The following is a 19,830-nucleotide window of genomic DNA, read 5'->3' on the forward strand; positions in this document are numbered from 1 at the left end:
GAGTGGTCAGCATGGAGTTTAGTGACGGATGCAGAAATATTTTGAGGAAACGTTTTTTATGCATAATGAACATGCATGAATGATTGACATATTCCGATTGCAGCAAGCTATATAAGTGCAAATTTTCGAATAGTGACAAATTTGTAATTGTAGAAAACAAAAAAATAATACTCCCTCATTAAATGTCTTATATTTCTTTATTTGGACGGTTCTCAATAAATGCCGCATTTCACTTTTACCGTTTTTAGTAGTTGACCCTACATTCTAGTAACTCATTTTCATTCATATTTTATTATAAAACTAATACTCCACCGTCCTATCTCAAATCCTTGCTGCTTTTCTGCACGTGTGTTTAAGGAAAATGATACTATAATAAATAGTTAACGACATGAAATAAGTGTTTACAGAATAAAGTAGTAAAGTAGAGTAAAAATAACTATTATCCATTGCGAAAAAAAGAGTCAAGCACGTACTAATGACATGAAATAACGATTGAATATTATACAGAAGAAATTAAGTGTTTACTGGAACTGTTTCCTACTAATAAAGATAAAGATAAAGATAAAATCCACAGATTAAAAAAATACAAAAAATGTTGAAAAAAATGGTCTATATCTATTAACCAAAACTGGTTAAGGTTCATCATTCTGCGCACAACTGCTTCTCATTTAGTCTTTGTATTAGCTCTCTATCTTAGTCTTGTACTAGTATTTAATTTCAATATCTCTTTACTTCTGAATTAATACTCATCAACTTTTCTTCTTGGCAAATGCAGCTCAAATCTTGAACTTCTCCAAGCAATGGAGGAGACACCATCAGCTCTTGACTTGCCCGAAAACTTGGCCAAGATCAACGTTTTCCAAGCTAATGCAAAACACGATGAATCGAAGAAGCTCATGTTAGCTGATGAAGACAACTGCATGAGTAAAACTAGAAACTCTAAGATCAAAAGGAGAAGCCTTGATCTGATCAGAAACAACAATACCTCAAAAATCAAACACCTGTGCAAAGCTAAGTCGTTTAGCTCTCATTTCGTCGCAGAAACATGTGATGAACAATGCTTGGAGAATCCTCCCACCAATGAGAAAAGAGGACTCCACTCACTTTATCAGTCTAATTCATCCTCATCCCTTCATGGCCTTCCTGATGTAACAATATCAGGCAAGTTCTTATTGTTTGTTAAGTACTTTTTTTTAATCGAAAAACTATGTTTAGTGTGGTGTTTGTGATGATCAGATACAATTGAGGCAGCATTGGGAATTTCTCTCAAGGTAAATTGTAGTACTAATACAGTTGATGTTTTGTGGTTCAAGTAATTAATTCCTTGCATTTTTTGTAGTTTAAAAATGTGGATTACAATGTGAGGTTGAATAGCTCAAAGGTAGTTGAGAAACACATTGTGCAAGGTGTGAGTGGTTCGGTTTTTCCAGGCGAAGTTCTTGCTCTGATGGGGCCTTCTGGATGTGGCAAAACTACTCTGCTGAATCTGCTGAGTGGGAGAGTGAAATCAGATGGTGGAGTCATAACTTATAACGATCGGTTATACACTAAATCGTTGAAACAAAGGTAGCTCCGTGTGCATTATGTGGTTGTATAGTTGACTAAGCATTCATGAATGTGATCTTTATCTTTGCTTGTTTTGTGAGTGAAAAAGGATTGGATTTGTGCTGCAAGATGACACTGTGTTCCCACACCTAACTGTGAAGGAGACGCTGACTTACTCTGCGTTGCTTCGCCTTCCCAACTCACTGTCGAGCCAGCAGAAAACTGAGAGAGCAATGGATGTGCTCTCACAGCTTGGCCTAGAGAAGTATGTATTACTTTTTCTTTTTATGGTTGTTGTGTTTGCGAAGTTGATTTGTGTTGATTAAACCATGAAATTAGGTGCCAAAACACAATGGTTGGTGGGAATAAGTCTGTGAGAGGGGTGTCAGGAGGTGAGAAAAAGAGAGTGTGCATTGGCAATGAGATTCTTCTCAATCCATCACTTCTGTTCCTGGATGAGCCTACGTCCGGATTAGACTCCACGACCGCCCTTCGTATCGTTCAGATGCTCCAAGTCATTGCTCAGGTAAAAATTTAGTACTACTAACATTTTGAAGAAAAATATTAATGGTTGCATTGCATAGGGTGGGAAGACAGTGGTTACCACAATCCATCAGCCCTCGAGCCGGTTATTTAGCATATTCGACAAGCTGATACTGCTCAGCAACGGGTGCTCGTTGTACTTTGGGAAGGCGTCCGATGCAATGAGGTACTTCTCGTCCATTGGGTGCTTGCCACTTATCGCGATGAATCCAGCCGAATTCTTGATTGATCTTGCAAGTGGCAATGTCAAGGATAAATCCCTTCCTTCAGAACTACAACACAAGCTCCTCCCTTCTGATGTGCATAAGGTCATCAACACACCAAACCAAAAATGAAAACATTTTGGAATCATCATCTCAAATAGTTTCTTGATTTGCAGTATCTATTAGGGGCTTATGAGTCAAGAGCCTCATCCACAATGGAGAAGATGATGAAACTAGACGAGATCACAATGCTCAACCAAAAGCCCGGGAGGCGCAGCAGCATGACTGATGCAGGGGAATGCGGGGCATCTTGGATTGCACAGTTTTGCATTCTCTTCCGAAGAGGCCTGAAGGAGAGGCGACACGAGTACTTGAGCAGCCTCCGCGTGATTCAAGTCATATCCACAGCTGTTATCACAGGCTCAATCTGGTGGAATTCTAATGCAACAACAACATCTTCTACTTCCAATAGGCCTCAAGATCAGGCAGGGCTGTTGTTCTTCATCTCTGTGTATTGGGCCTTCTTCCCTGTATTCACAGCCATTTTCACATTCCCACTCGAAAGGGCAATGCTGTCGAAGGAGAGATCAGTGGGGATGTACAAGGTGAGCGCGTATTTAGTAGCTAGGAACGCGAGTGATCTGCCTCTGGACCTCCTCCTGCCCGTTGTGTTCCTCGCGATAGTCTACTTCATGGTGGGACTCAAGCACACCTTCGCCTCGTTCTCACTAACTCTCCTCTCCTTGTTCCTCAGCATCATTGCTGCTCAGGTAAATTTACATCACCATTTAAAGAAAAAGTTGGAAACAAGAAGTCATGAACATGTAGCATATGTTTGTAGGGGCTAGGACTAAGTATTGGTGCAGCATTCATGGATGTGAAGAAGGCAACAACTTTGGCTTCTGTCACAGTTATGACATTCATGCTGTCTGGTGGCTTCTTCATCACTGTATGTTACTATATCATATCAACACTTGAGATTATTTTTATTTTTATGTATGAAGAGTGATTAACTTAATTAGGTGGTGTTGGTGTGCAGAGAGTCCCGAGGTTCATGCGTTGGGTACGATACATGTCGTTGAATTATCACACGTATAAGCTGCTGCTGAAGATACAGTATGGGAGTGGTGGGGAAGGAGGAGGAGGAATGGAGGTTGGAGCAATGGTGGTGATGATTATAGGATACAGATTGCTAACTTATGTTTTGCTTAGGAGAAAGAGTTTAGCACCTACTTAATTAATTATATAGTATCTCCTATTTTGCTTTTAAGAGTTGTGATGATCTATCTAATTTTTCCCAATGTCATTTCACATTTTCCCCATCAATAAACACAGAAAATAAGAGAACAACTAATGGCTATATTTGGCTTGCTTGCTTGATTGATTGTTTCTCTTGATGACAAAATATTAGTAATATGAAATAAAATTAGTGATCTTTAAAGTAAATTGCCCTGCAATATTGTTCTCTGTCAAATGTCATGAATTGCAATATGATGTTTTTGTAATTGATATTATTAAAGGTTTTGATTTGGCCAGTTAACGAACGAGGTTTTATGCATCAAAATCAGGAGAAATAATACTACATACATATAACATATATGAGCACCCTCTCATATGCATGTACCTTTATTAATCTTCTTTTATATACTAAGATTTGATATTAAATTTTCAAAATTGTTATCAATATTAGTATTTTATTTATTTATTTAAAATTTTATAGAAAATATATTAATCAATCTAAATTCGTTAGGAATAAAATGTATGTGAACTAAACAAGAGCGGTGTTTTTAAGTCTAGTTGTTTGATTTGAGATGTTGCAGTTTGTTGTTTTAGTGGGAATGTGAAGTTTCTGATTTTGAGGAGTGTAGGTTGGGAGTTGTAGGTGTTACTGTTAGTATTGTTGTGTTATTTCTTCCTTTTGTTTGGTCTTTCGTTTTTTGACGGACTTATCATTTTCATCACCGTTAAAACTCTTAAATCTTGTCCCACATCGATTTAGTGATGATCCTAACTCCTTTATATAAGTATGGATAACCCTCCCCTTATAAAATATTTTAAGGGGTGAGTGACTCATTTCTAATAATCATTTTTGTTGAATTGAGCATATCTCTCTAATATTTCCGAAACCAAAATCTAATCTATATCCTTAATTTTGTAATTTTGAAAAATTAATTCATACCGTTAACCATGCATACTGTCGGGATGATTTCGGTATATATAATTTGCCAATTGATTTTAATTAGCTCAATAGCGCATTCAATATTAAAAATAATTAAAAATATAAATATGATCATCCAAATTGTTTTTTGATCACATGATTACCTAATTGCAAGTATATAGTTAATGATGTAGGTAGATGATAGAAATGGCACCCTCGAATTAGGGACACACCCAAATTAGACCAACATCTCCCACATGCTAACCATTTCTAAATCTTTATTCCATCAACACACATCATGAGTTCTATTGCAATCCCTACACCTTCCAACGTTCCCACCATTCTATAACAATATCTAATTTCGTATTTTAAATCACAATTAAATTAATTAATACTGTCTTCATTCCTGCATCGTTCATGGTTAATTATGCGTCTATCGTGTGTGTATATATACTACAGTCTACACATGAAAAAAACACATCCATGTACAACGCAATATTGTTTTACACTTGTTATTCGATGCGCATAGTAGGAGGGAAAGTAGAGTAATTATTCGATCCGTGGAAGGAATTGTGTGTTGATCAATTTCTTGTTGCACATCTCATACACGAAAATGACCCAAAACACCCACATGAATTGCCCACTGCCTACTTAAGACTTTTGCAACTACTTGAAAATATTTGACCATACCTTCTTCAATTTTGTACTTTTTACTTTTCTTTTATATTGTCAAGAATTCGAGGGATATGGAGATGATCAAGTTTGCCCATAAACCAGCTGGCGTTCAGCTCATTCCTCAACATTACACGGAATTTCATATGGATTTTAGATGAAAGGGGAAGATTGAGAAGCCAAATAGATATGAATGCATATGTTTATTTTCAAATTGAATGATATATAATATGTTATTGCTCTTATGATATTTAAGTATTCATTTTTCAAAATTTGTTGAAATAGTATTATGCATGAAGACTTAAGCTGTTTGAAAGCTACTAATACATATGCATTCCTGATAAATGACAATATGATTACAAAAAATATGCATATCAATATATCAATCTGATGAAACATGCATACATAGTATTAGGGAGTGGTTGTTGTGATAATTTTTTTTAAATGAGAGCTCTGATAATTGAAAATCATATCAGTTTTCTGATATCAGTTGACATTATAAAACATCGCAGTTTTTAGTATTGAGTCAAAATATTCATGGATTAGTGAACTAATAATGACTTAAAAATTGATTTGTTTTATGATGCTAACTGATAATAATGTAGTATTTATGAACAGATATAGTCAGGTGTTCTGACTTTAAAAAAAGTTATGCCATGATTCATCTTTCATAGTAGTAGTATAACATCGATTTTTAAAAATTCAAGTACCTAATATATAGTACTCCATCTGTTCCACATAATTTGACCCAGTTTTCTATTTTGGGCCGTCCCACATAATTTGACCAATTTCACTTTTACCATTTTTGGTAATGGACCTCACATTCCACTAACTCATTCCTACTCACATTTAATTATAAAACTAATATATAAAAGTGGGACCCACATTCCACTAATTTTTTCAACTCACTTTTCATTACATTTCTTAAAACCCGTGCCCGGTCAAAATGTCCCAAATTATGTGGGACGGAGGGAGTATAATGTAAATAAGACGGTGAAATAAATAAAATATTGTTATACATTGCTTGAGCACTAGAAAAAGTCAGAAAATCTTCGAATGAATAGCATTAAATGATCGGTTGTTTTGACTCAAATCGTTCAGCATAAGGACATGAACCCTCCACGAGGTTTTGAGCCTTTTAACGATAAATTATTTAAATTTCTTAATGTTGTGATAAGAAAAGGGTTCACTTTAAATTGAAGTCGCAATTAATTGAGGAACTAAATCAGGGGGGAATGAAGTACTGAATTCAACAAAGTACTAGATCACATTTTAGGGGCTTTTTTTACTGTCATTTTTAAATGATTAAACAAAGCAATTTTAATGTAATCGTGTAATTAATAAATCAATTCTTTACCGATCCCTAAGTTATTAAAGTTGCCAACACATGTGACTAAAAATATTTTGGACGGGTGATTAAAAAATAAAGAAAAAGGATTGAGTTAGTAGGTGAATTTTATAGATTTGAGTTTTTGTTTAGTTTGACACTTGAAGCCGTGAAAGAACTTCAAAAGAATGTATGTACTACTACTACAAATTTTTAGCATTACTTTTTATTTGCCTTCAACTGTGGCTTTTGCCTTTTTTTTATAACTATACGTCGTCAAAATATTAAATAGCCATGTTCATCTAATAGAATAAAATGTCAACTAATGAACAAAAAAACAAAAAACAAAGTTTTGTACCCCACGCAATTTCATATACTTCATTACTTGTACTTATGATAAATTAATTATTTCAATTCAATAATATAGAAAAAACTAGGTTAAAATCATAAAGTTCTTGAAATAGTATAGTTTTTTGGATAAATTATTCAAATTAAGCTACTTTACTTCCTACTTTAACTCTACTTCCTAAATATCAACTGAACTTCTTAAAAAATTAGAGAGCGCAAATATTTTGAAAAATAATTAATTCTGCTTTAATATTGTAGCTGTAATATAATGCAATAACTCACCGATGCAATATATTTGGACATAATCCAGCATGTGTACAAGATATGTTGGTTTCTGGGATTACAAGATAACAAAACCGGGCGTAATACAACCCAAAAGAAAGAAAAGGAGAAACTGAACTAAAGAGATTACAATAGAAATCGAAACAACTAAACCAGTATGATTAGCCGAGTCGAGGAGGCCTCTTCCCGCAAGACGAGATACGCCCCGGTAGTGCTCTTCGGTTTGGCGTGTCGTCCCCAAAGGTAAAACGGCTACGTCTCTATTGATGCAGCACCGCAATCAGCAGAGCTCCGGCGAACTGGATGGAGGAGAGGGCAGAGCTTCGACAGAAAAACTATGCAGGAAGAGGGAGAGAGCTTATGATGCAGAATGCTTTTTGAATTGTGTAGTGATGCATGGAATGGCTGGCCTATTTATAGGCTCAGTCCACTGCAGGGGGTCAACAGCCATGATGGCTGTCATCATGGCAATTCGTAACCGACGTCGGTTACAGACGTGTGGCAGGAGTGTGCCATCCGTGTGTGGAGCGTGTGGATTTCTCACGTGGCACCCGTGACTGTGCCTCGCTTGACGACGTGTCAAGCCACTTGGATTGCTGACTCGGCGGTGGTCCAAAAAGAATAGTTTGGGCCAAGCACCAAGCCCAAAGACCAATTGCCAAGATCCAAGTCCAAGTCCAAGATCGGGATCGGGCTCGGGCTCGGGCTCGGGCCCGAGGCCCGCGACCACGAGCACGGGCACGGGCTCGGGCTCGGGCGGGGGGCGGCGGCGGCGGCGGCGGCGCGCGCGTGCGCGCGCTTGTGGGCTCTTTCACCCATCTTGGTCCACTATAATTATTAAGTAACATAAAGTCACTTAATTTATACACATTAAAGACGTGTTAATCCTCCAATGTGGGATAATTAACACTTAGTTAATTATTCCCTAAGCTCCAACTCTAAGCTTTAATTAAAAGCTAATTATGCCCAACTTTAATCCACTATTTCTCACTCACCGGAAATCGGATTTGAGAAAGTGAATATACTACATTTACCTACGTAAAATGTAGAACGACGCTATGTCATTTAATTTCACAAAATTAAATGTCTCGTCACATTTATTATTTGGTCAAAATCCATTGACCGGGCATATTTAATCCATGATTTTTACAAGATATTAGTTCAAATTAGCGTCGGATTTTGAATTGTGAGATTAGAAAAAGTAAAAAGGCCGTTGCTGGCATCGGAAGACCGAGACGATACAACAACAACCGTAGCTAGTAATGATGTGCATATGAAGAATAGAAGTGACTCCTATTTAGAAGGATTAGAATTGTAATAGCATTTTGGGTCAGCCATAGCTTTAAGTTTGAATTCAATAAAATTTTCCCACTTAATAGCTAGCGATGCAATCGATCAACTCTCAGTATAATTATTCAAATCGAAAGCAATTCAAAGACAGAAGAAAATGCATAATAATGGCATTTGGAATTTGCAAGCGATGTAGAATAATAGATGTGGAAATATTACTGAAAAGAAACAAGATTGTTGATGAGAATAGTGAGTGAGTCGAAAATGAAACTGCAGCATAAAAAATGGTAAAATTGGGGAGGATGGCATTGACCAATGGCATCAATCGCGGTCATCAACAACCAATGGGGAAATGCCACATTACCCAAACGTAAACTATTTGCCACACAATAAAAACATGATAATGTCTTAGCATATCATTTTCCCTCACATGGCTCACTAACCGCCCACGCCATCATTTTTTCCATATACTTTTATTTTCATTATATCATTTTTAAGTTAAACGAATATAAATTTAAAAATTACACTAGAAAAACTTAAATCTGAGACCTTTGGCCTCAGACATTATTAACCTATCTACTACTTGGCCAACTCATACACAGTTAAGGTCATCATATAGCCACACTTAGAGGTCAATTTAGCCAAACCTAATAGACTAACCAGAATAGACCACTAAATTTACAGGATTATAGCTGAAAATCTATAAACCGATAGTAAATCGGGCTAGGCCGATCATGCTGCCGGGTTAGCCCATCGAGCTATACATAAAAACCTTCAAAATTAAATGTGTGAGTCTTAAAAAACCATACTCCTATGTAGACGGTCGGAGTTGGCCCGCACAGGGTTAGCCGACCTGACCGTCGATCCACGAGTATCGAAAATTTTAAATAAAAATCAGTCTTTTTTGAGTCGCTATCGATCCCACTTCTTGCAACTTCGGTGTGAGTCGCTATCGATCCCACTTCTTGCAACTTCGAAGTTCGGTCTCAGTGTGTTTTATTTTCTATATCTATCACTAGGATAAATTTATATATTAACTTTTAATTTGAACAAAAAATTTAATAATCACTTCATATCTTTCTATATTATGGCATTGACTACAAATCACCATTGAATTTAACCCATTGAGTACAAAATACGGAGCCATGCCGCTGCACTTTCGATAGGATATTTAAGTTTCCATTTTGAATTTTAAACTTCGTAAAATAAGTACTAGCTACGTCAGTCAATAAAATAGTAAAATCTTTTATTTTTATATTCCTAGTATAATTTTTTATAGAAATTTGAATAGAATGAGTTAGTATAGTAACGAATATTCTTAAAATTATATGTGATGATATTTATCGGCGGCCGATATGAGCATCAGTAATATGGAGTACCTTTTCATCTTTAAAAATAAAAACTAGTAGTATTTTATTTTGTTGCGTTTCTGAAAAATATTAACTTTTTATTTTAGAAATATAAATGAAACTAGTACCATTAATATTTTAATCACTTTTCTTTTTTTATCTCTTTTTTATTTTATTAATTTTACATCAAAACTTGTGTTGTTTTAAAAGTTATTATTTTTCGAGGACGAATAGAGTAAAATATTATACTCCCTCCGTAGCAGAAGAATATGCACTCTTTTCTTTCTAGTCCGTCCCACAAGAATATGCACTTTCTTATTAGGGAAAGTCTTTTTTCTCTAATGAGGTGGGACCCATTCTCCACTAACAATACATTAATTAGTTTTTCTCTCTACCCCTCTCTTAGAGCATCTCCAATGCCCGGATGTCCCACTCGGACATCCACTAGGACTTTCCAAAAACACCTCATGCCACGTCACTAGGACTTCCCATCCCACTGTCACGTCACTAGGACTTCCCCTGCACAATCCGCCCTTCCATCGCCCTTCCCACTAGGACTTCCCGCAATAAAAAAAATCACAAATTCACAAATAAAATAATTTACGTTTACGGAAATAAAATTTCAACACGAATACGAACGGGAAAAATTTACGTATATATAGAGTTTTTTTTTTTTTTAAATTAAATACCGGACGTCTGACCCACGCCACAATGGGTACGTTCACCCACCCGTCGCCCGCACGTCCGAGGACATAACCGACTTGCCACGCCACAATGGCGGACGTCCTAGTCGCCCGTCGCGGATGTCCGACCGGACGTCCGCCATTGGAGATGCTCTTACTTTATCAATTTTATATTAAAACTCGTGTCGACCCCAAAATGCATATTCTTCAGGGACAGAGGGAGTACTACCTGTCCATAAAAAAATAGATATAGTTGTGTATGACACGGATTTTAATGTGCAATTAGTAAAGTAAGAGAGAAGGGGAAAAAGTAAGCGAGAAGTAATGTTAGTGGATTGTGGGGTCCGCATTATTTGTGATATTTCAATGTTTAAAAATTTTTATATTTAGAAATTGATCTAATTTTGGTGAAATGTTAAAATTAGTCTATTTTTTGTGGACGGACGTAATAATAAAATACTCCTATCATTATATGGGTATGAAAAGCATCTACAACCATGCTCTTGGCAAAGAGCATGGATGTAGGTCCGACCCCATATTTATTAATTTTTTACTCCATGCTCTTCCATCATCCATGCTCTTCTGCAAGGACATGCTCAAGGGTCCCACCATTCTATTATCCACAATATTAAAATGCATTAAAAATATCCAAAATACTATTACTAATTACTAAAAAATTAAAAATTACATAATTAAAAGCTTAAAAATTAAAATTTTCATAATAAAGTCTAAAAAATAAAAATTATATTATTTAAATCCTAAAAATTAAAAATTACATAATTAAATTCATAAAAATTAAAAAAAAACCACTACTCGTTGCCGAATTTCACCCAAATGTGTTTGACTAAGTCATTTTGTAGTTCAGTGTGAGTTTTGGTATCGCGTATTGTGTGTCTTGTTTGGATCCTCTCGCGCACCTTCGTATGCATACCTCGGCCGGGGGGAGACCTTGCGGTTGAGCTTCCGGCTTCATCCTCGTCGTTAAAGTTAGCCGTCATCGGTCCTTCGTTGGCTATAATCATGTTGTGCAAGATAATACACGTGCACATGATGTCGGCAATATTCTTAACGTACCACAACCGAGACGGGGCACTCACAATGTTGAATCGGCCTTGAAGGACCCCAAAAGCTCTTTCGACGTCTTTTCGAGCAGCCACTTGACGCTGCGCATAAAGAACCCGTCTCGGGTCTTGCGGATTGTTGAGCGTTTTCACTAAAGTCGACCACCTTGGGTAGATACCATCGGCGAGATAGTAACCCATCTGGTATGGATTTCTGTTGACGGTGAAATCGATCACCGGTGCCACACCATTCAATACATCATTGAAGAGTGGTGAAGAATAGAGCACGTTCAAGTCGTTGTTGGATCCGGCAACACCAAAATATGCATGCCAAATCCATAGGCGGTAATCGGCGACCGCTTCAAGGATAAACGTTGGGCCGCCGCCTTTGTGGCCGCTCAAGTGTTGCCCCTTCCAAGCATTCGGACAATTCTTCTACTTCCAATGCATGCAATCAATGCTGCCAAGCATACCGGGAAATCCGTTGACTGTTTCGTGAAGATGAAACAATCGTTGACAATCTTCGGTGGTAGGTGTCCGAAAGAATTCCTCACCAAAAGCAGAACAAACGTCGTCGCAAAAATTTTTGAGTCATTCGATTCCAGTTGACTCACCCACATGCAAATACTCATCGAAGAGGTCAGTCGTTTGCCTTGTAGCAAGTTGTCGGATGGCACAAGTACACTTCTGCAATGCCGAGAGACTTTGCCGACCGGTTGCGTCTCTGCGTGATTGAAAGTATTAAACACGGGCGGACAATGTGTTGACAATACGCATAAACAACCGTTTTGACATGCGAAAATGGTGCCAGAAGTAATCTTCCAGAAACCGCGGCTCGTCGGAAAAATAGTCGGCAACGGGCCTTTCGTGGGCTCCCTCCCGGTCACGAGGGATGTAGCGGCGATTTGATCTAGTTGGTCGAGGAGGAGGGGCGGGGGTAGCGGCGGCGACATAGGCTTCATAGGCGGCATGGTATTTTTCATAGTATTCTTAATTTTCGCGGTCTGCTTTCGCAATGATATCGCTAAAATCCATTTTTGAATTTAGAGAGGGTATGAGTGAGATAGGAAGATGTAGATTAGTTGTATGAAAAAATATGAATGAGATAATTTGATGTGAAAAATGGATGATGAATGTGTGTATTTATAGATGATTTTGGGATTAAAAAAATTCAAAAAAAGGGTAATAAAATGACTATATTTTTGGGAATCCAAAAATATATTTTTTAAAATTTTTAATATTATTTTCAATTTTTTTAAAATAAATAAATAAATAGAAATTGCAACAGCTAAGCCGTTGGCCAATTGTGTGCTGTCACGTCGCCCTGCTCAGCGGCACGGACGTGCTCGATGTATTGAGCAAGTCCCGTGCCGTCGGCAAGAGTGCAACGGCGGATAGGAGGGTGCCGCACCGTCGGCACGGACGCGGTCCTTCAGCAAGAGCACCGTTGGGATGCTCTCAAGTCTAGTAGTTTGCTTTAACAGTTGCTATATATATACACCCCCTCTTCACCTAAACTATTCCCCTGTCTTCATTTTTAAACTATTCCCCTCTCTCATTTTGTGATCTCATTCTTGATCCTCACTCTCTTTCTCAAGACAATTAAAAAAAAAGTTTAATAATGTTCTCAACTTCCACAGCCACTAGCGACTACTCCAATTCAATGGGCTTCATCCGGCCCATTGCATTGGACAGCGCCGCCGCCGCCAAATGGAAATACACCACCACCGCCGCGGAAATCGCCCCCAACTGCCCCCGCTGCGCCTCCGCCAACACCAAATTCTGCTACTACAACAACTACAGCCTCTCCCAGCCCCGCTACTTCTGCAAGGCCTGCCGCCGCTACTGGACCAAAGGCGGCTCCCTCCGCAACGTCCCCGTCGGCGGCGGCTGCCGCAAATCCCGCCGCGCCCGCGCCGCCGCCGCCATCCGCCACCCCACCCCCTCTCCCTCTCCCTCCCCCGCAGGAGCCTGCATTGACGTCGGCGGCGCTGGCGGAGACGATTCGTCGTCGGAAAACGCTCAGGCGAGCGCGTTTGGGGAGGCTACGGCGGCGCTTGAGTATGAGACGCCGCTGGAATTGGTTGGAGGCGATCAGATGCAGCAGCAGGGGATGCCGCAGATGTCCATGTGTCAGGATGTGAGTGGCCAGCAGTTTTTGTTTGAGATGGGGGAGGATATGTTGTGGGAGGAAGGTACAACTCTGCCGAGCTTTGCGTACCCAGCGGTGCAGGTTGATGACTGTGGGGTGTTCGTACCGGATAATTGGAGTTCTTTTGATCTCTCTGCGTATGAATTTTAAATTTTAATCCGCCCCTTGATTTATTAACTATATTAATTTAATTTCTAATTATTTTTCTTGATTCTTGGAAGTTAACTGTCACAATTCCGTGAAAGAGACTATTGGCAAAATATGTTGATGTCTATAAACATATAATATCATACTTTATGAGAAAATAATGAAATTTTGTCCTATTTCTTCATTACTTGCCACTCTTTTCTCACACGCCAAATAAATGAATAATTATGGCACATGGAGTTACTAATTGCAATTTATTTCTGATCTCTTTTTTCTTTTTCTTTTTCTTTTTCTTTTTCGTCTTCGCTTTTTGTTGGGTTGAATTGATTATTATTCTGGTAGGTGGATGGTGATGCACATAATGTTGATTGAGCTTCAGCATAGGTATATTTAAAAATTATATTTACTCGTGAGAAATTTACAAATCACTACAATTATATTCTCTCTGTTCCATAAAAGTACGTACTTTTTCCTTTTTAATTCCTTTCGTAGGAGTGTATACTTTTTAATTTTGGAAACTATTTTCTCTCTATTAAGGTGGAACCGATTAATAATACTTTAATTACTTTTTTCTTTCTATTTCTTTCTTACTTTATCAATTGTGCATTAAAATCCGCGTTCAACCAAAAGTGCATACTCTTGTGAGACGGAGGGAGTATTACTTTTATCTCAAGTTAGTGAGACTAGACATGCCCAAGGTCCCGGAACCGCTGATTCCGGTTCCGAAAACTCTCTAACCAGAACCGAACCTTGAGCGTATCAATAGAATGTAAATTGTAGTAAATGATACTATATATTCCACACACATGTATGTGTGTGTGCATGTCCCGTTTGTTAAGTCGACTAGGATATATGACACATGCAATATGAGTCATATGACCAATCTCTCTGAACATATACATCAGCGGTATCAGATTCTTAACATTGAGGGTTCAATGAGATATTTCATAGCTTCATAGGTAAGTCTTTTTTGAATCAAAATAAAAATTAAAACCACAACGTAAAATATTTTGTAAATATTGAAAAGTCTTCCCTTGTGAATTAATTGCCTATATAAATATACATAGTACACCAAGATTTTGATTTTTAACCAATAGTACTATAATTTTTGGTAGAAAAGTAGTTGAATTCTTAGAATTTCGTAAGCTGACATTAGTCCAAATTGCATTAGCCAGCAAGTTAATATTTCTATGTGAAACTCGAATGTATTATCAAAATCTCTCGACAATACATTTGTAATGGCATGTGGAACAACTCCATCAAGAAAGATTCAAACTTCCCTTGTGGAACACTTGGACAGTCTATCCTTTTGATTTGTCACTTCAAAGCAAGTGACAAATTGTTTCGAGCCATCACCGGACCAACTTCACTCTTGGCTAAGCTCTATGAGTGATGGTTTTTCAATCTAATTTCTCACTTGAATGAATATGACGATAATCAATGGGAAAATACCATACAAACTCTCATCTATTTTATATTTTTTATTATATTCATTTTGCTAAGCTAAAAAGAAAGAGTGGTTGTAGAAACAGGAAGAATAAGGGACCATTATACTCCCTCCGTCCCATGCTACTCGCACTTTTCATTTTAGGCCGTAAATTTGGGATTGATTTTTTTGTGTAATTAAAAAAGAATTTTAGGTGTAATGAGACATCACTTAATAAAAGAGCTCTTAACTTAAACTAACATATTAATTAAATGCATTAATTCTAACTTAAATTATAAATAGTGTAAGGACTTTGTGACGAGCCGAAAAGCAAACGTGCGAGTAGCACGGGGACGGAGGGAGTATTAGGGTAGGGTGAATTTATTGCATAATTGACTTGTTGCAAGTTGTAGCTAGGTAGTTGCGATTCAAATAAATAAGAGACAAACACCTAATTAGGTAGTTCACAATATTTTTAAGTGTGTGATCAAATACTAACTTTTTATAGTAATAACTAATAACTAAATATCAATTTTGTATGTTAAAAATATCAACAGACATAAATTTATCAATCTTTTTATGTTGATAAACTTATGTCTTGTGTTGATATTTAAATTTACATATTGTATTAATATAATTATATCTTTGTGTTCATATTTAAAATACACAGAATTGAAAGTTATTAGTTATTACTGTAAATTAGTTAGCACACTAACACAACACTATTTGTAAGTCCTTAAATAGTAATATCACCCGACCTTATCTACTAGTAATGATTATTAAATACACACTTAATAGCTGAATGCTATTGGAATGCTGTGCTACTTAGATGAACATATTATACTGTTCACCTTAAATACAAAAAAATGCACAATACAATGCAACAACGTGTACAAATTCATAATCATAATAATACAAACATATCGTTTTATTTTTCTATGTTACTTACAACACTATTGGACGTCAAACAAAACAACACCACATCATAGGCAGCAAAATGGTGTTGTTTTATACCAAATTGAATGCTCATTTGTTTTACTATCTTCCATCTCGCTTTTTCATCTTCCCCCTTCCATCTCATTCTTTCTTAATGTAAATTCAATTTCAACTAATGAAATTATTTAATTTTGTATGATACTACATCATTTTGCTACCTAAAGTGTGACATCATTCAAACTATGTCAACGTCAAACTTTTGGATGATTGCGGAATCAGAATAAATCTATAGTTGGACAATTTGGATGCAGATTTTAAAGATGTTATGCGAAAGTAAAATTTGGCTAAGTATAGAAATTTAAAGGCAGAATACGATAATGTGATCAATTTATCACGTGAATATGTGCAAGCACGTCAACCATAATATTAGACAAAATTCTGTAAAACAAGCACCACCTAGAAGCACTTGAAAAAGGCATGCTGGTACAACACATAGTAGAGCAAAATATAGCATACAGACTATTATGGAAGAAGTAAATATGAAAATAGAGCTACCTCTGGCCATTTTGAAGTTGAATACTGGAAATGAACAAATGATCGAGCGTTTTTCCCGTGCTAGGTAATCAGATGGTAGTCAGCCATCAGACTATAATCCCAGCAAGACTGGCAAAGGCATATTCTGAAGGGCAATGGAATTTCGAAGGTCAAAATAAATACATGTATTTATGTCTCAACCTTCAGGCTTCCACTTTATACTGCATCCGACGCTGGTGATAAAGAAATTGCAAGAGCTTGGTCTCAGTCATGTAACAGAATATCATCTGTAAACAACAAGAGAAATAACAAATGGCAGATTGAATAGAAACAGTACCTAGGCTTCTGAACAGACGATACTGGTTGTCCACTTAACACATTGTCTATCGCTAAGCTCAAGTCCCTACATTACGCATCACTTATAATTTGTTAGGAACACATGAAGAAGCCTGAGTACATGACTTTGTCTCGTTGTTATATTTCTAAAATTTTACAAGTGCAGAAGTAACCTTCCAGTGATGCGCATATTATTGCTCGGCCGTGAATCATCAAACTGCCCATGATATACTAACTCAAATGGCCTACGACCGTCCTGTCACCAGAATAGCGAATCAGATCACAACCAATCCAAAATGAAACCCAAAGATATTTCAGAACATAGCTAAGCTCTCTGAGCAAATGAGTTCAGAGAGCTAGTGTTCACGGATCTAATAATTACCTTTTTAAACAAGAAAAACTCGGGTGTACAAACAGCTCCAAAGCTTCTTGCGACATCTTGGGACTGTAAATTCATGTAGAGCTAACTAATCAGTTGTTGTTTTGTGTGAAGCAATATCTTCAAATTGTCATCTTGGGAATACTCGACAACAACTAGTATAAGGAACTCTCCAACATCAAGCGCCTCAAAATATAAAAATGCTTACCTCATCATAGAGATAGGGAAAAGGATACTTAAATATCTTAGCATCCTCAGCCATAAAGTCTGGTCCATCCTGTGAGGAATATATTAAAGGTGGAGGAATCATTCAATGGCTTCAACACTGCTCAATTTGAAGATACAAGGTCATCTGAACCTGTGGATGAGTAGTAACAGAGTTTGAAGAAATTGCAACCACCGCAAGTCCTTTCTGCCCCATAAACAATACACACATAAATAACAATTAACGAGTTTTCATTTGCATAAATGTTGGTAAGGGTGCTATTCAAAATACTGATAGTGACAGAAATAAACAAGATCATAGCTTTACCTTCATATAGAAGTTTGAGAGTTTTACAATATCATGCTTCAAGTGTTTGACAAAAGGGCAATGGTTGCAGATGAACATCACCTGCAAAGATCAGAATGTTTAAAATAAGTTTCCAGGGGCACACGCTCCCCTGATAGGGAAGTTGTATACTTTCTGTGGATGCTAAATAACGCGATTGTGGTATACATTTCGTCAACGAAGCGAGTATTATTCATGCATTCACTAAGCATTTTGTAACTCTATCTCCCATGCCTCCTTTGTTTTTGTTCAATTGATGTGATATGAACTGTTAAAGATCGTGTGCTAGCATATAGAAACTCGTGTTTCTGAAGTACATTCACATATTAACATGTCGTACATGATTTCATAGCATCCAAGTAAAACCAGGGACGGATCCAGCTACTAGTTAGCATGGGCAAATGCCCCACCTCAAATTTCATCACATATAAATAAATTATACATTATAAAATATATTTGTTTTAATTTCTCACTAATTGCCCCTCTTAAATCTCTTAAATTTTGTTTATGTAAATTTTTGCCCCTCTTCATATAAATTCCTGGATCCGTCCCTGAGTAAAACATTCTAAGTTTTTAATCAACCAAGGATGAAATAGTGCATTATGCGATGTTAATGAATATTGATGTGGGATTTCATGTTAAAATAATTTTGGTAAGAAGAGTGTGTGTGGCTACAGCTGATGCTCGATCCAATACTCACCTAACTAGCTGTTGGGGTTAGTTATTCATAGCAAAGGTTTCGGTAAAAAGCAGTTTAAGACTTTTGAGCTGCATGCATTGACGTCGAGTCTATAAATAGCCATACAATGATGGCAGTTAACTACTTCTACATAATTCAATTGTTGAGAACTAGCCGAGAGATCAGTATATTGAGAGAAAAGATAGGAAATACTATTCTCGTTCCAGTCGAGTATTCTGTGAATAGAGTAGTTGTTTAACTTGTTTTGTGTTGCATTGTAATTGTACATTCCTTGTGAGTATTATTCAATAAAATAAAGTAAAGTCATCTTCTCCATGGATGTAGATCGAAATATCGAACCACATATTGCATTTTTGTTCTTGATCATTCATTTTCAATAACATGATATTTACTGTAAATTAACTTCGAAATCGACCTGCCACTGACTAAGTGCCTCCAGGCTCCAATTCTCCAAATAACAAAACAGGATTATGCTTCTTTGATTCAAGTCATACTAACATATAACCAATCAGGAAAATGAATAATTACCAGCAATGCAGGGTAGGAGTCAAAGTCGTCCAGCTTCCACACTTTTCCAGTAAGAGGTTCCGGAAGCTAAAACTCAAACACAGCAAATCCAAAATTCAGGTCACAATAAATTCAAACAGAACTCATTTTCTCTCAATTTCCAGAAATTCTATGTTTACCTCGAATTCCGGTGGTCTGAATCCAAGAGAAACCCCTTCGGACTCGACCCTGGCAGCTCGAATCACGAGTTTTCTGGAGGGGAGCACCGCGGTCCTGCGCCGCAGGGGATTCCAGCCCCCGATCGAGTAGCATTTCGAAGATGAAGTAGACGAAGGCAGATATTTCGTCGCCGGAAGCGAGCGCTCGACGGCGAGAAGCCGCCGACAGACGGCGGCTGATGACGCGGCGACCGTTGGAACACCCGCCATTGTCAATGAAAATTCTGGTTTCCGATATTCCTCATATTCCCACTTCGTTATCTAAAACAAGGGTATGCTTGTCATTTTGATTCTTTGAATTGGGCTTATTGAATTATTAACTGGGCCGAGTTTTTGGACCCAGAAATCTTCTTTTAAAATAGATTTGGAACTTCTATAGCAAACTAATAATTCTATGTCGTTGATTTTATTATATGCATATGTTCTGGATTATTATTACTTAGTGGCAGAGCTAAGAATTTAATTCTGCGGCCCAAATTACTAG

The 19,830-nt window shown here is 37.3% G+C and overlaps 3 protein-coding genes across 3 annotated transcripts; 2 read left to right on the top strand and 1 right to left on the bottom strand.

Annotated features, from left to right (window-relative positions):
* Positions 1 to 518: 518 nt before the first annotated feature.
* Positions 519 to 3,641, top strand: LOC121781306 (ABC transporter G family member 22-like). The gene is made up of 10 exons (XM_042179051.1): positions 519 to 677; positions 776 to 1,161; positions 1,237 to 1,271; positions 1,340 to 1,566; positions 1,655 to 1,810; positions 1,885 to 2,071; positions 2,130 to 2,396; positions 2,468 to 3,061; positions 3,133 to 3,240; positions 3,331 to 3,641. Exons 2-10 carry the CDS (start codon positions 801 to 803, stop codon positions 3,526 to 3,528), a joined length of 2,133 nt encoding a protein of 710 aa, XP_042034985.1. The 5' UTR covers positions 519 to 677; positions 776 to 800; the 3' UTR covers positions 3,529 to 3,641.
* A 9,134-nt stretch (positions 3,642 to 12,775) lies between these two features.
* Positions 12,776 to 13,936, top strand: LOC121781144 (dof zinc finger protein DOF1.2-like). The gene has a single exon (XM_042178843.1). It carries the CDS (start codon positions 13,083 to 13,085, stop codon positions 13,761 to 13,763), a length of 681 nt encoding a protein of 226 aa, XP_042034777.1. The 5' UTR covers positions 12,776 to 13,082; the 3' UTR covers positions 13,764 to 13,936.
* A 2,543-nt stretch (positions 13,937 to 16,479) lies between these two features.
* LOC121780803 lies at positions 16,480 to 19,580 on the bottom strand. The gene is made up of 9 exons (XM_042178435.1): positions 19,308 to 19,580; positions 19,150 to 19,215; positions 17,904 to 17,984; positions 17,730 to 17,783; positions 17,580 to 17,648; positions 17,375 to 17,437; positions 17,166 to 17,248; positions 16,994 to 17,059; positions 16,480 to 16,889 (listed from the first exon to the last, which is right to left on the bottom strand). The coding sequence occupies exons 1-9, from the start codon at positions 19,554 to 19,556 to the stop codon at positions 16,853 to 16,855; spliced, it is 768 nt and encodes a 255-aa protein (XP_042034369.1). The 5' UTR covers positions 19,557 to 19,580; the 3' UTR covers positions 16,480 to 16,852.
* Between the last annotated feature and the right edge of the window lie 250 nt (positions 19,581 to 19,830).

This window comes from Salvia splendens, chromosome 20 (assembly GCF_004379255.2).
Source record: "Salvia splendens isolate huo1 chromosome 20, SspV2, whole genome shotgun sequence".
NCBI classification, from domain to species: Eukaryota; Viridiplantae; Streptophyta; class Magnoliopsida; order Lamiales; family Lamiaceae; genus Salvia; species Salvia splendens.